Here is a 16,222-nt window from a genome sequence, read left to right on the forward strand (position 1 = left end):
TTGTGTATGTGTGTGTGCTGTGAGGCGGTTTTGGGACAGTAATTATAAGATAAAGTTGAGTCAGAGCTCATAATGCAGTTATGAAACTCTGTTAAAACGGTGGGGTTTATGTGGTGCTGTAAAACCTCATCCAAATACAGTTTGGTCGCTTGCCTTGCCAAGCTCTGCAAACTCTGCGCTAATTGTATACTATTATCTATAATTACAAATAGGTAGGCTATTATTGCACCTATTCACCAACTATTATTGCACCACCACAGTTCAGGGTGTTTATAATGATAACAAAGTGAAATATACTGACTGAAATATGATTAAGTCCTTATATATTATGACGAGAGAAAAGTGAGAAATGTATTTATGTTGTGTGACAGTGCCCCCTACTGACATTTCAACCCATATCTCGTCAGTTCTTTGGGTAATGAGAAAATGTCATTTTGTGTGCTATTTTCTTCCCATCATTTATTTTTGACAATTTATTTTATGCATTATTTTATCAGGTCAAAACAATATCACAGAACGGACGGATAAAAAATATTCCACTTTATTTCATGGACCATTTTAGACAATGAGGCCTTTGTGCATTTACAGCCAAGATCTCTCTTGCAGATTTCACTTTGAAGTCCATGCAATTTACATTTCCACAGTTCGGGCTGTTTCATTTATTTTCATTTCATTAGTATCACTCTCCTTATATCCAAGGCCAAAATAAATTCAAGACACATCTACCCGCCTAATGTTTTGTTCCTGGCATTTCTCAGAGATTTTGACATTTACTCAGGCATCAACTTTTACAGATTTTTAAAACACATACAAATATTCAGCAATAAATATCACAGCGCCTTCGTTGTAAGATTATCGAGCTATATTATGGTTCACCAAAGCTCCATATGAAAACCATTTGATGGGTAAATCACTGCTCGTAGTATATACATCTATATTTTCTTCCCTAGTTACTAATTTAGAATTGTGTTGTTTAATAAAAACTTAACTAGGTACGACGCATGTTAGTGTCCAAACGAAAATGTTTTCTGACTGATTCGGTTCAGAATGCATTTCCTTCATAGGCTCGGTCTTCGCAGTCAGGTTGTCTATGGTTTTCTTCATTGAACTTGCAGCAGTAATTGAAGCAGATCCCATGGGTGTAGTGCATTTGGGGACGTTAAGTGCTGTCTCTTGTCATGCTCTGTTTTTGTAAAATAGGTTCTTTTTTGTCAGTTTTCTGTGATGTTCTTCATTGTTTTTTTCCCCCCCTTTCATTTATTTATTTATTTTGTTAAAGTGTGCAAGAAGCTCCTGATGCTTGTTTTCCATGAGAGGCTCTCCTCTCCCAGGGGGCTGTCATTTGTGGAAGGGCCTCCATTTTCACCAATCACTAAGATGGCCCATCTACCAGAACACACAAAGTCTTGGCATCTCAGCTCCTGAGAAATGGACTACCTATTGGAGCTGACACCCAGAAACTTACTGTTTTTTACCATGTTAATGTCTTGGCAGATGTGACTGATAAAACTTGCCAGTGGCATATACCTTACATTTGTCTAAATAAACTTTAAATATATTCTGTATTGAACATATTTTCTATACTTTCAATTGAATATGTAAGGGCTATTATTATTATTATTATTATTATTATTATTATTATTATTTATATAAAATATTTATATTGTCAATTTCTTTTATAGGTGCATACCATACTGTATTTCAACATTCCAACATCAGAAAATATACAGCTAATTAAATACTTTGTAGGCTTTTCAGCAACATTTAGAAAATAAAATGAAATAATATAATAAAACAAAACAATGTAGAAACCAGAACAAAATGTGATCCAACCCAACAACTACAAAAATGTTTAACATTAATTTATGCATTAATTTATAATGTATTTATTACATGTAAAACACTGCGATACCTTGCTGTCTTTAAATTCACATTAGAAATTGAATTGTGCTTGGTGAGAACTGAAATTGAATTAATTATAATCTCACTTTCTTTAATTGTATAATAATAATTTATAAATCACTTGATTTATTTATTCATTTTCAGTAGCATTTTAAACACATACGTGCGTCAATTGTATTCACATTCACTAACCACTTCTGGGAGGTTATGCTAATGTGGTTTATGTCATATCCTCATCAAGGATGTAGTGTTCTGCTGAAGCAGCCTACGAAATTTCCGTAAGTGACAGCGCATTTCCGTAGTAATCTGTCTGGCCTGCGCTCCTCCACCGCTGTTTGAAGCAGCGTAACTTTAGAGTTCATGCTCAGGCTTTCGTGACAGCTCGCCTGGCAAGACCAGCGGATTTCGAGGGCTGGGACACCTGTTTTCGCGACCGAAAGCCCCAACGACGCGGCCAAGATGTTGAATATGTGGAAAGTGAGAGAGCTGGTTGACAAAGCGTGAGTATTGTGAATGTTTTCGACAGTATTTCGGTGTCCTGTCTCATACCTGTTGAAAATGAGACACGTACGCACTCATTGACGTCACGTCACACTCTCGAGACAGGAGCTAGCACCGTAGCTAACTACAGCTTTGTTGTGCCTTTTAAAACTAACGTATTTCGCCTCCCTGTTTAGCAACTTTCGTTTTCGATACTTCATCCAACGTTTCCCCTTGTTTATTATGACTTAATTTTGTTTACGAGACAAACGGTACCCTCAAACTTGCTTACTGTTAACTCGGTGGCTAATTTTATGACAGTTGCTAAACTTGTGTTGCCTGTCACAACACGGCGCTTATGTTTAAAAACGGTTTACATGCCATTCATTGCCGTTCATTTTTAACCTTTCTGAATGACAAAATTGATTAACAAGTAAAGTAAGAACACGCGTTTAACTTGGCATTGGAGTGGTAACAACTTTGTCATGTTTGACAGCTATAGTCAGGCACTAAGCTAATCGGCTAGCCCAAAATGAACAACGATTCTTTGTACTTATTTGCATGGTATCGGTTACTGATTAATTGGCAAACTGTTTACACTTTCTAGTTTTAATTCTGGTATGAAAAAAAGGCTGTGAGTTTAAAGATGGTTGCGTAGCTTCTGTAATGGAGCCTTTGACTTTCATGAAAACTGCTGCTGTTAGACTGAAACTGGTGTTTTAACCATTTAAAGGACAGGAACACAATACTCCAGAGAGAGAGAAGAAACCCCAAAACAAACAAACAACTATATATATATATATATATATATATATATATATATATATATATATATATATATATATATATATATGTATGTGTGTGTGTGTGTGTATGTATGTTCAAAATACTGCAATGCAGTAGTTCAAAATTGTATTATACCTTTAGCTACAGGTTGTGTCACATGATTCTCACATTTATGTGATAAACTTTTATTTAGAGGTCAGTGGCATTCTGCCATTTCAGTGCTCTAGTCCACTATGCATTGCTGTCATATTTGCTTAAACATAACAATTCTAGGATGATGGCAGTTTTTATAAATTCAGTCCATAAGTCTCTTGATCTAGGTATTTGTTGGGATCAAATTTTCTTAGAAATTGGGGCATCTCAGAAACCATTTAAGGGTTAAACCCTTTTTTCAGACTTCTTTGTCATGCACACTGTCATCTCCTGTTTTTATGAATAGTCGTTCAGTGGGAAATTCAGAATGGTTTTTCTTTTAGAAGTGCCAAGGTCAAGAACAAATTAAGTTCCCATCTTAAAATAAACTGCTAGTCATAGTCAAAAACTGCACTTCTGTTTTATTTCTAAGTTCTGATGTTGAGTTTTGTTTTTTTAATTATTTTCTATCTTGCCCTTTTCTGATAGTACAGAAAAGCAGTTACTGAAAGCTTTATTTCACCAATATGACTTTGCACAAACCTTTGGGTGTTGCCTAATAAGTCGGTTTGTCACTGTAACTTTTATATTTACACATTCCTCTTCAGATGTGATATTATGCTATGTGATGATATAAAGTATCTGACACTATAGCATAGTGTATTGACTCTAGCCACCTAATAGAGACTACAAAAATATACATATAAAGCAAATAATCTATACTATCTACTCTAGACAGCCATCACTCATCATGAGCTGCAAAAAGGAAAAAAGTAATTTCCTGTTTTAAAAATGTAGCAAGGTGGAAAAATGTAGCTTATTGCCTCCAAAATCAGTCTGCCATCTCTATCAACAGTATGACCTTTTAACAGACTTCTTGCCAAGAGTAGCCATGGGTGGACTGAAAATGTGTGGAGAATTTAGCTTCATGCTGGTAAAGTAATGAGCCTGTTCCTAAATGGTGTGAAAGTCCTGAGATGCCACAGGAGGACTTCAGTATTGTAGTAGATGGTATTATGACTCAGACACGAGTATCGTGTAACTTTGGAAAGAATTTCAGTAGTACCTTAAATAAAAATCAAAGCAGCCCGCATTATCCTCAAGCTGTGAAACCAGTTAATGCGGTTGGCCTGTCTGCTGTGTTTTTGAAGGATTGGACACAATCTTGTTAACAAGTCTTGTTTATCCCAGATTACTCAGAAGAAGAAAATGATTGCACCTGATAGCTGCAAGCATAAGCAAACGGATGTCCTGACCTCTTTTATCACCTCAAACTATGCTGAAGTTTTCTATTTGAAAGTTTAGGGGGTTTTGCACATCTCTGTGATCTGTATGTTTCTGTCATTGTCTGTAAGTGATTCATTTTTAAATGAGGAAACAAGGAAGCAGGAAGATTTTTCTTTATTTACTTTTTCAATTTCAACTTATTTTCATGCTTCAGGTGAGAAAGGCAATGCTAAGGACTTTTTTACCAGCAAACTGAGACACTAGACATTTTCTAACAAAAAGTGATTTTTAAAAAAAAAAATTTTTTTTTTGCAGTAGGAGAGACTGAGGACTCCTTAGGGTGCTTTTATTTGATCCACCCTCTATTCTCTGCGAGTCTGTCCTGCACCCCACCCATATACTGAGTCTTGTATAACCACTTTTTATGTCACTCTGGTTATGTTCCTCTAGTGCTAAACTGGTTTCACATAATAAGATATTCTGGCCCTGCTTTGCTGGTTATCTCCATTTGATATTCAAATAAAGGGCGGGGTATAAGATTGATGATTATATTTGGATTTATTTGAATGACTGTTAAATAGACAATACAAAATTGAGATTTACTGACAACGGGATTATTTAACATCATACACAAATAAATAAATTTGTTAACAATTAACCCTAATAGCATAGTCAGATTCTGTTCTGTTCTCTCATTATTTACACACCTTTTTGATGTTAGAAATACATACGATTTTCCACCTTTCCATGATATTATGTACTTTGTGTCCAGTAATAACGCACAGGGTGTTATTGTGTTAAAGTGTTATCGAGGTTAAGTTATGCAAACAGGTGGAAATTTTGTATGACTATGTAATTTCATAATGGCTTCAAAGATAATTTGGAAGTCAAATGGGATATATTTTTGGTACTTATGTTTTTTATTTGTTTTTTGAAGCTTAACAGCCTCTGCTCATTGTATGCTTTTGTTATATGGAAAAGCGCAGAATCACTGTCAGAAATAATGTAAAATGCAAACATTGAGGCCTATAAGGGACAACTTATCTTACTTATCTAACTCTGTAAGGTGCATATTATTAGTTGTATGTATGCTGGTACTAAGCCTATTAGGGATAAATAAGGTTAAAAATGTCCCTTTGAGTGTATTGCCACAATGAGTTACAAAATGATATAACAAACATCACAATTCAATTAATTTGTAAACTAAATTGTACAAAACTGTACTATTAATGACTTTATGCCATTAAGTAATTTCATATATTTTATGTTTTATATATTTAGGCTTTGCTGAAGGGTTCCTGCGGTTAAATGTTTATCATATAATCAGCCCAAATAAAGGATGCTTGACTTTACTAAAAGGATGTTGTGTTTTGATCTCATTTTTACAGAACCAATGTTGTGATGAACTATACAGAAATTGAGTCTAAAGTTCGAGAAGCCACCAACGATGATCCGTGGGGACCGTCTGGACAGTTAATGGGGGAGATCGCTAGGCAAGTGATTTGTCTTTTCTTCCTCTTATGTTTGTGTTTGTGAACACTTACACATACTTCCAACATGAAGAGTCTGCTAATGTCATTTTTTTTTTTCATTTTATTTCAGGTCCACATTCATGTACGAGCAGTTTCCAGAGGTAATGAACATGCTGTGGACAAGAATGTTGAAAGACAACAAGAAAAACTGGAGAAGAGTTTACAAGGTATGCTTTACTGATGACAGCATAGGACTGAAATGGTTTTGCTTTGCCGTAATCTGTCATGAGCTTGACTGTCCTCTATACTGCAGTCTTTACTGCTGCTGGCGTACCTCATCAGAAATGGATCTGAACGGGTTGTTACTAGTGCAAGAGAGCACCTGTATGACTTGCGTTCAATTGAGAGCTATCATCATGTAGGTGAGTGAACTGCACAAAAGCTTACATAATTATTCACCTGTCATCTATGTAGTTTGATGTATCTTAGATACTAGGATGAATGGGCTTTGTGTTTCAGATGAGAATGGCAAGGACCAGGGTGTCAATGTTCGTCAGAAGGTGAAGGAGATGATAGAGTTTGTTCAAGATGATGACAGGTTGAGAGAGGAGAGGAAGAAGGCCAAGAAAAACAGGGACAAGTATATAGGCGTGTCCTCTGACAGTATGTCGGGCTTCAGATACTGTAAGTCCCTAACTTGCTCTCTTTCTTTCACATACACAAACACACACCATTCTCGCTGTCATATTTATCAAGGTTTGAAAAGTTTTTTTTTTTTTTTTTTTTTACATCACACGAAAACACATTTATCATAAAGAATATATCTAATCGGGACTCTCTGAAAACAAGGAGATCCTCTGTGTCCTCTCCACTGTTGTTGTCCCTGGAGGGTTTGCATTGCCAGATGAGTGAACTGTACTGCAGATTTATTTTGATACCCGGCATAGCTGCGTTTCCACATGACGGCATAAATTATGTTTTCAATGTCCTTGATTAGGAAGGAAAAATGCAATGCGTTATTTGTAATGGCTGTTTTAAATTTAACTGATATCATGTTTAGTTTGACAGTCGTTTTACTCTAAAGTTTAATGAAACTTGATATATATGTCTGTTATGGTGTTTTTGAGATGGCGGCCAAATTTATTCAGTAAAGTAACCACAGTCCAATCACAGTTCTTAGTTATGAAACGTACACGAGAGGAAGCATCTCAGCCTGATTTTACTTCTCTTTACATTGACATCAAGTTAGTGGGGGAATCTCACCATGGGTCATATTTCACCCCACCCCTGGAAAAAAAGAAATTATATTTTGCATAACATTAAGCCTCTTTTTAGTACCAGTTCTTGAATTATTTTCATGACAATTAAGCACACCCTTATAAACAGTATAATCAACAAAAAAGAAACTGGTATATTAATTAAGTTAACTATTTATTATTACTAAATGATAATATGTATTGTCCTGCCTTTAATTTATGCTAATTAAGTAATTCAGTTCTAATGAGAACCACTAACCATAACCATTAAGAATAATGAAAATTACAAACAACCTCTGAAGTAAAACATCCAACTGCACGACAGTAATTAAAATAGGTCTGAAAATGTGTTTAATTTATCAGTGAGCTTCATTTTCTTTTTACAAGATGTATTTTTTCCCCCTCCGATTTTAATTACCCAGACATATTTTGTGGGATTAACTCTTTTATTCTTATATTTGTGTACATGTGTATATAGCATGACCCATTTCCTGTCCTGTTCATGTATTCTGCAGCAGAGGACAAGTTTGATTTTAGAGAGTCACGCTCCAAATGGGATGAAGACTGGGACAAAAGCAAAGGGGCTTTCCCTTTCAGTGACAAATTGGGAGAGATCAGCGATAAGATCGGAAGCACCATTGATGACACCATTAACATGTTCCGCAGAAAAGACCGGGATGACTCTCCTGACAGATTTAGGTCAGGACCCCCAGGCTGTCTCACTTTCCTTTTTCAGATCACCTGGAAACTCCTTTTCTGCCAAGTCTTCTTTTGTTTTTTGAAACCTAAATAGTAGAAATGTTTTAACTAATTATAAGAACAAATTGTTGACAGTTGTGTATGGGAGTGATTGTGTTTGATCTACTTATTCTCAAAGAAAGGAAGCTTTTTGTTATTGATAACACATAAGTTTATACCTTATCTTCTCTGTATAGTGAAGGAGATGAGGACCGCAGAGGAACGCGAAATGGGCAGTCCGGCAAATCAGAGTTTAAAGATGATGAAGAGACAGTGACAACCAAAAGCGTCCAGATTGTCCAGGCCACAGAGACCACTGCTACTCGTAAGAGAGGAGGCGTTCCCTCCAAAACGATAGACCTGGGAGCAGCTGCGCATTACACTGGCAATAAGCCCTCCACCAACACAAACACAAGCCAGGTAAATGACAGAAAAACTAGCTACTGTACCAGCACTAATCTTTTCCTCTTTAATTAAATCTCTCTGGCCTTTGGACACCTCGATAATGCAATGTTGAGGAGAGATTTGGTAATAAATAGTCTCAAATGAATTGGTAAACTTTAAAATAACGTAGACTCTACACTGACATCTTGTGGTAGATGTTAAGAGTGTTTCAGTTTGTCTTTTCTTTGTTGCCATAGACCACATCAGCAGTGAGCCAGCCCAGTTCTGGTTTGGTAGACTTGTTTTCAGCAGAACCTGCACCTGCTCAACCAGCTTCCCAAGGTAACAGTAGAAACATGCATCCTCTTTGGGTTTCTTTAAGTTAAGTGAATGTATAGTTTTGGCTGAGGGGGAAAAAAATAAATCAAAATAAATAAATAAAATAAAAATATGCACGGGCACACACACACACATATAGGATGCTTAGGAGAAGTAGGGTTGCAATGATCTGCTACTTTTCACAACAGTAAAAATAAATACCAAGAGTGCTTTATGTAAAAAAAAAACAAAAAAAACATGTGGTTTTCAAACCACTTTAAAGGGAATCAAGTATTGCTCAGAGGGCTGACAAGCTACAATGGAGGTGGACTGGAAGCTTGAAGCATCGAACCTGTCATAAATAGAACATTGTTGCACATTTAGAGTCATTTACATAAGGTAAACATTTCCGTCAAACTACTGTTTGGGTCAAATACAGTTGTGCAAGCTGTAGTTGGGTATACATGAAGAAAGGATGAGGAGATAAGTCAAAGTAGCCGGAAACACTTTGCTATTAGTTTGACAGTGTGCACGTAAAGGGAGCTACACACAGTGAAGTTTAGCATATGTGCTCTCCTGCTGCCTGCTAAAGCATTTAGTCACCGGGGCCAGATGTCAAAGCGGTCCCTGGTGAGTGTGTAGTGCTGAGCAGATGCGTAGATCTCTCTCCTCACTGTCCTGCTCCCTCCACCACCAGCCGAACAGCTGCATCTGTCCTCCTCCACATAACTCTAGCCACAGGCTGCTGGAATGTAACGTGACCGGAGTGTGTGTGTGTGTGTGTGTGTGTGTGTGTGTGACCCTCACAGACTCCAACAGATGTTTTTTATTCTGTGTTCTCCAATTGTGTCTTTTTCTTTGGATATTAGTAGAGGATTGATATGTTTCACAAATCTAGAATGTCATAATTGAATTTCTCTCTCTTTCGTTCTAGGTTCAGGCTCTGACCTGATAGCTGGTTTTGCTGATTTCTCCTCTCCTGCAGCTGCAGCTAGTCTTCCTTCATCAGCTGGTATGTTTATATAACCTCTTAGAACACCATCAGGTCAAAAATACAACCTGAAACTCTGGATTATTTTTACTTTTACTTACAACAACATACACCTCTGTTCAAATATATTTGGGGTCAGCTATTTATTTAAAATATCTACCAGGGACATATATTACATTTATCAAAAGTGACTTTTACATTTTTACAAAGATTTCTATTTTATTTATCAAAGGGAAAAAATGTTTCCACAAAATTCAGAATATTCATAATATTAGAATGAAGATTGGAGATGCTGAGTATTGGAATAATGGCTGCTGAAAATTTAGCTTTGCAGGAATAAGGTACAGGAATAAGTAAATTTTAAATATATATTTAAATAGAAAAGTTATTTAAAATTTTAAATAAACTATAAAATGTCTTAACTGAGATACATGCATCAAAAGAGACTTTTGACCATTATTATGTTTTCAAAAGTTACAACTGGTATTTTCTGACTCATCAGTTAATTTTGTTTTGGAAAACCCTATAAAATTGGGTGGGTTTTGGGTTATATGACCCCAATCAGGTGTGTTTCTCAAGGCTGTTTAAACAAGCCGTTCAGAAACAGCTGAATGCAGTGCAGTTGAATGGAACAGCAGTGTCTGACTCCAAAGATGTCAGTCTGAATGCAGCAGCATAGAAAGAATTTGAACACAGTTAGGTTTTACAATGCGATCTAACAGTTAGAACTGCAAATATTTAAAGCACCACTACAAATAATATTAGAACTAGTAACCAGAAAGTCAAGAAAAATTTGTTGAAGTTAGTAGTCGATTAGTTGAACATCACTACCCTATTATAATCCATAAAGTTACGTTCTTTAAATTATATGCAACTCAAAGAGAAACAAATAATGCTTGCTTTTGCCAAAAGACTGTATTTTTTTCTAATTAAACTCACATGTTAAAATAAAAGCCTTAAGGGAGTTCAACTTGAAAGATACAAAGTGGTGATATGTGTGTGTGTTTTTATATGGTTATTTAAATATAGTTCTGGGAATATAACAGAAGGCTGTTTGTTTTTTCTGCTGGACCGGAGTTTGCCATCCTCAGCTGCCTGTTTATGAAATACTCCAAGCAGAAAGCTCTTAAATAGTGAGAGGAGGGGGCAGCCATATGGTGGGCTGCTGTGCTAAAAGCTAATGAGCACAGACACATTTCAGCTCTTGTTGGGTGTGACACGTCACCCTCTGCATTTTTTGGACTGAGCTGAAATGACAGAGAGTCTGAGATTCCTTTTGATGTTCATGCATCTTCGGTGCCCTGATAGTTTCATTACTGGTTCACTTGCATTTCCCTAGGTTTTTTGCATTCCTCACTTACATGCAAATGCACATCCTCTGCTGGATGATAAAGTCTGACATGAAGCAAGATTGTGGAATTTGTGCAGTAAAAGCACAAATATGCCTTTTGATCAAAAAGCTTCGTAACTATTACAGCTTCCTTCTATGTTCCTTGTGCTCTCTATGTTTGTGCTTCTCTGTGTTCCATTTCATCAGAAGCTTTTGTCTTTCCTCAGCCCCAACGTCTAGTGGGAATGGAGACTTTGGTGATTGGAACGCTTTTCCTGAAACCCAACCAGCTGTCCCTGCAGCTCAGCCCGTAAACCCTGCAGGAATAGACCTTTTCTCAGGTCTGCAGGCGGCCCCTGCTCCTGTCCCTGTATCCACAGCACCCTCATCCGACCTCTTTGAAATAATGGGCTCCTCTCAGACCACAAACTTCAGCACCTCCCAAAGCATGAACTTCTCCATGACCACCTCTCAGACCATTGGCATGCCAGCATCCAAATCACAGGTGCCTACTGCCTTTTAGAATTTTCTCAATGTATCTATTATATATTTTGAATATTTAAGAATGAGATGATCTTCTTCTTCTTCTATATTCATGTTTTTGTTTTATTTTTTTAGATCAAGGTATATTGAAATGCTTTGAAGAGACCAATTTTCTTTCTTATTTTGATTTCCTATTGAAATGTTGTTGTTGTTGTTGTTATTATTATTATTATTATTTTAAACCAGTGACGTTCAGGTTACATGATCATAACTATGATTTGCTGCTTGCTATTGATGTTTGCAGAATGTATCTTCTCATCCTTCATTTTATTGAATTAATTTTTAAGCCTCTGCATTAAGGATGGGCCATCAGTATTTTTGATTTATTTTCTGAGAAGAGAAAAATTATACTCTATTTCCCTTTTTTTAAAGAAATTAATAATTAATAATTTATTTAGTTGATCAAAAGTGAACATTTACATTTTTCTTTTAAACTTTTATCTAAAAATGGCCTTTCACTAAATATTAAGGAGCACAGCTGTTTTCAGCACTGGTAGGCAATAAAAAAAAACAAAAGGCCACAAACAAATGTTCTAGGGTATTAATAGTGTCTTTCATCTTCTCTGACTTGTGTCATTCTGCCATTGGCAAACATTCATGGTCATCAGGGAATTTTAATGATCATGCTGGAAGTGCAACAGAGCAGTATCATCAAAAAAAAACCCAAAAACAATAAAGCTCAAACTTCGATTTGTGTATATACTTAGTTTTAGCATAGTTTGCAAACAATTGGCTGTGCATTTCATTAGGTGTTGCACCTTTCACAGACTTTTGTGCATTGCTGTCCCTCAACATTATGTTTACAGCGTAATAAAAGAATAAAGATGAACCAAGTGATGTAGAGTTGCACATAGATAATGTGGTTTTCATTCAGATCCCCCATCTGTGGAGTACTTAATGCAGCTCATCTAAGTGGAACTGCACACTAAACACTATTTACGCAAGAAAAGACAATTCTGGCCGAGGTTCAGAGCCAGCGGTTTAGAGAGCAGGCAACATGAAAGCGAAACGAGCGAGGGTTAACACGCAGCATCGGCACAATTTTCCACCCACCCCCTCCTCATTACCCATCAACCCCGTTCCCCCTGGGACGCCCATCACAGAGAATGGCAGAATGAGGAGGAACAAGTTTAAGTCAGAAAACCATTAAATTGAAACAAAAGCCTTGCACAAAGATAATATTTGCATGCTAAAAGCCTGACCTACTTTAAAATGGCAAGTTTTGTTTGGCTAAAGAAAAAAAGCAGCCCCCCGATGGTATAATTAGAGGGACTTGAGATGCATTTTTACATGCTGAAATAATTTTAGGAGAAGACAATGCCTCTCAACCAGCATTTTTGTCTTGTTTAACTCGAGAGTCTTGATAACCCTGAAAGACCACAGTGTAATGTTCTGGAGAATTAATAGTGCCTTTCATCTTCTCTGACTTGTGTCATTCTGCCATTGGCAAACATTCATGGTCATCGGGGAATTTTAATTCTCATGCTTGAACTGCAGCAGAGCAGTATCATCTTAGCAAAATCAGAGAAAACATTGTGTTTGATCATATGGATACCGTCACATATGGTTTGTTCTAAAACTGATTTGATATCCTTTGTCTTTGCAGCCATTTCCGTCAATGGGGAACCCACTGATGCCCCAGCAACCGATGGCCCAGAAGCCCAATCCCAAAGCCTCTTTGCCTTCCACCTGGTCAAACTCTAATGTAGACATAAGCCTGGACTACCTTGGCCCTGGCATGCAGCCACCCAAACCTTCTCAGCCCACACTCAACATGATGCAAGGTAAGCAAAGATCTTTGTTTGTTTGTGTGGTTAATACTTTTAATTCAGCATAGAAGCAGTTATAGTAAATGCATTTATAAGCAGCATATCTTTTCAAGCCGTATAGCAGTTTTTATTGTTAATAATAATAATAATAAATGTTTAAAACTGTAATGGATTAATATTAAGACTTGAAAAACGACTCCCCTTACTGTGCTTCTGATCATTTAAATGCAGCAGTGACCTTTTATAAATCTTATTGACTCCAAACTTTTGAACTATAGCGTATGAAAAAAACTAAAACAAAATGTAATATGACAAAACGGTTCAACCTATAAAACGTATAGAATCAAGATTTTGATTATTTTAGTAAATCGGCAGCCATTATTTTTATCCCCCTCTATTTCTTCTGCAATAGGAGGTCAGACTCCTGTGAATATGATATCTCAGGGCTTTGCTGGAATGAACCTGGGCATGCAGGCTGCCCCTTCAGTGGTCAGACCGCCTACCAACACCATGATGGGAGGGATGAACATGGGCATGCAGCCTGGCATGACAGGTAGCGGCATGCCCATGCCAACCATGGGAGGGATGCCAGTCAATCAGGGCATGATGGGAGTGAATATGAACATGGGAATGTCCACAACTCAAATGGGGATGCCGGGAGGCATGGGCATGGCTACAGGAATGCCGGTCATGGGCATGAACCCCGTCATGGGACAGCCCAAACAAGATGCCTTTGCAGATTTTGCCAACTTTGGGAAATGAACTGCTGAGTATTAAGCGGAACAGTCCTTCTGTAGATGTAACCATGAAGAACCTATGAAGAGCTAGAAGACAAAGACTACTTGAGCGATGTCAAATAAAGCCACGCAGGATATGTCTGTTTAAATGATGCTCATGTACAACTGGATGATTATGTTATTTTCAATGTTCTTCTGATCAGCTGTACCAAGGAGCCCTATTGAGGGTGGCTGGTTTGTGCTCAGAATCATTTCAGTCATTGCACACACACGTCCCACGTTTACATTGCGTCGGGATACCGCTTTAAGGAATGTGATGATCGAGAATCTCCAGTTGACTTTCTCCTTTCACGTAACGTCTTGATTTAACCCAGGAAGTATTGGGTTTCTAATGCTGTAGAAAAATCCTAATGATCAATTCTGGCCTTTCCTCTACTTTGCCTTAAGCTGATAACCTGTAAATATTTTTGCGAACAGACAATAAGTTATTGAGTTACAAGATTAATGAATTATGATGGTGAGGATTTTTGTACGGAGTAAAGTTTGTGATCACTTGCCATTTTTGTATTTGATTTTTATTAAAAAAAACGTTTTCTGAAGAGAAATGAAGTACTCAACCATCAAGATGATAGCATGAGGATATCAAATCAAAACCTTTGTGGCCTTAAATAGTTAAAGTGTACTTTTTCAATGAAAATCTGATCTACTTTGCATCTTTATGAAAATGCAAAATCTGTCCTTAAAACACATGGTGCCTGTCAGTCTCTTGCCTTTCTTTTTCTAAAAAAACCCTCTTAGGACAATATGAGAAGTACAGTATTTATTAAAGGTACTGTTAAAGAAGACGTATATATATATATATATATATCTAGTTAAGTACATAAGTGCACTTTTTTTATGTTTTTGCATGGATAACTTATAAGGATGAGTTTTGGTGACTAAATGGATTTTATGTATAATTGAACCTAATACAGGTTCGTATTTTTATGCAGTTTTGCTTATGCTGAGTGTAAGTTGAGGCTGTGTGTTTGTAAAGCCTGGTAGCAAACAATTGGATGCTGTATCCAACGGACCATCACTGTATTGTCAAGATCATCTGTTTTTGTCCACAGTGTCCACTGAAGTTAACCAAGCCCCTCTCTTCCAATCAGAGGCTTTTTACAAGCAAAATGACCAAATTCTTCCTTGTTTCTTTTTTTCCTGAAGGGTTGGTTTAGGTTTTTCTAGTCCTGTTTGTTGGGTTCTGTAGGAACTCGACTAATGAGTGGTTAGGGGTTGGGGAGTGTTACACGAAACACTATATGTTTATGCAAATCTACAGCAAGCAACAAAAAACTAAATCTTCCACTGAGAATGTTTCATGTTTTCAGTTTAATAAAATGACTTGATTGTACTTATGATCTTTTACGAATGACAATAAAGATTTGATTTCCATTTTGATTGTGAAGCTTGCTTTTATCTCCTCCTAATCGGTCTCGTATCTTAAAAATAGTCTGTTTTTAGAGCCCTCTTAGGACCTGACTCCAAACGTTAACTTTGCATGCATTAATAGGATGAAAGCAGTACAGCCACATGTCCCATTTTCACTGGATCTTTTGCCAGTGGACTTTTTAACTGGCGTAAAATTAATAAGTCATTTTGAGAAACTTGGGCTTAATACTTAAGACAAAAGGAAACTGGCCACATATATATATATATATATATATAGATCCTTTCCTTATAGAGTGGTAAAGACTTTTACATAAAGTGTAAGGAATTTTATAAATAGGCAAAGCTAACGCTAAGAGTAACGACAATTACTCTTCTAGTATGTAGTCTCTACTATTATACTGAAAAAAACTATTTCTTTATTTTTTCTTTGACATTCTTTACTTTGGTCATTTTTGAAGGCGAATACAGCTACAGCAATTACAGTTTAAACCATAAATATCTGCAACCATAACTGAACATCTTCATACAACAATAGGAGGGATGATTTAAGTATTGTATATGGACACGTGACAAAGTAAATCACATTGGAAGTATGGCTAATATATGCAGTGAGGAAAAAAAACGCTCAAACATGTCAAGACAAAAAGCCTTGAGTGCTACATGCAATTTCCGACAGCGCAATTAACCCATACTGGGGTTTTTTTTAATCCGTGGAGACCAACTGCG

The 16,222-nt window shown here is 36.7% G+C and overlaps 1 protein-coding gene across 1 annotated transcript; it reads left to right on the forward strand.

The window, feature by feature from the left end:
- Positions 1-2,190: 2,190 nt before the first annotated feature.
- Positions 2,191-15,499, forward strand: clint1a (clathrin interactor 1a). The gene is made up of 12 exons (XM_043257162.1): positions 2,191-2,402; positions 5,916-6,020; positions 6,130-6,226; positions 6,313-6,421; positions 6,519-6,683; positions 7,771-7,954; positions 8,191-8,413; positions 8,635-8,719; positions 9,630-9,707; positions 11,244-11,521; positions 13,166-13,343; positions 13,741-15,499. Exons 1-12 carry the CDS (start codon positions 2,362-2,364, stop codon positions 14,088-14,090), a joined length of 1,893 nt encoding a protein of 630 aa, XP_043113097.1. The 5' UTR covers positions 2,191-2,361; the 3' UTR covers positions 14,091-15,499.
- The last annotated feature ends 723 nt before the right edge of the window (positions 15,500-16,222 follow it).

This window comes from Puntigrus tetrazona, chromosome 14 (genome assembly GCF_018831695.1).
Source record: "Puntigrus tetrazona isolate hp1 chromosome 14, ASM1883169v1, whole genome shotgun sequence".
Lineage (NCBI taxonomy): Eukaryota > Metazoa > Chordata > Actinopteri > Cypriniformes > Cyprinidae > Puntigrus > Puntigrus tetrazona.

What these genes read in the sequence shown, in the direction of transcription:
- clint1a (XM_043257162.1), top strand. Translation starts at nt 2,362, where the DNA reads ATGTTGAATATGTGGAAAGTGAGAGAGCTGGTTGACAAAGC. An exon ending in CCAACACAAACACAAGCCAG is followed by an intron (nt 8,414 to 8,634) that starts GTAAATGACAGA and finishes TTGTTGCCATAG; the next exon opens with ACCACATCAGCAGTGAGCCA. An exon ending in CACACTCAACATGATGCAAG is followed by an intron (nt 13,344 to 13,740) that starts GTAAGCAAAGAT and finishes CTTCTGCAATAG; the next exon opens with GAGGTCAGACTCCTGTGAAT.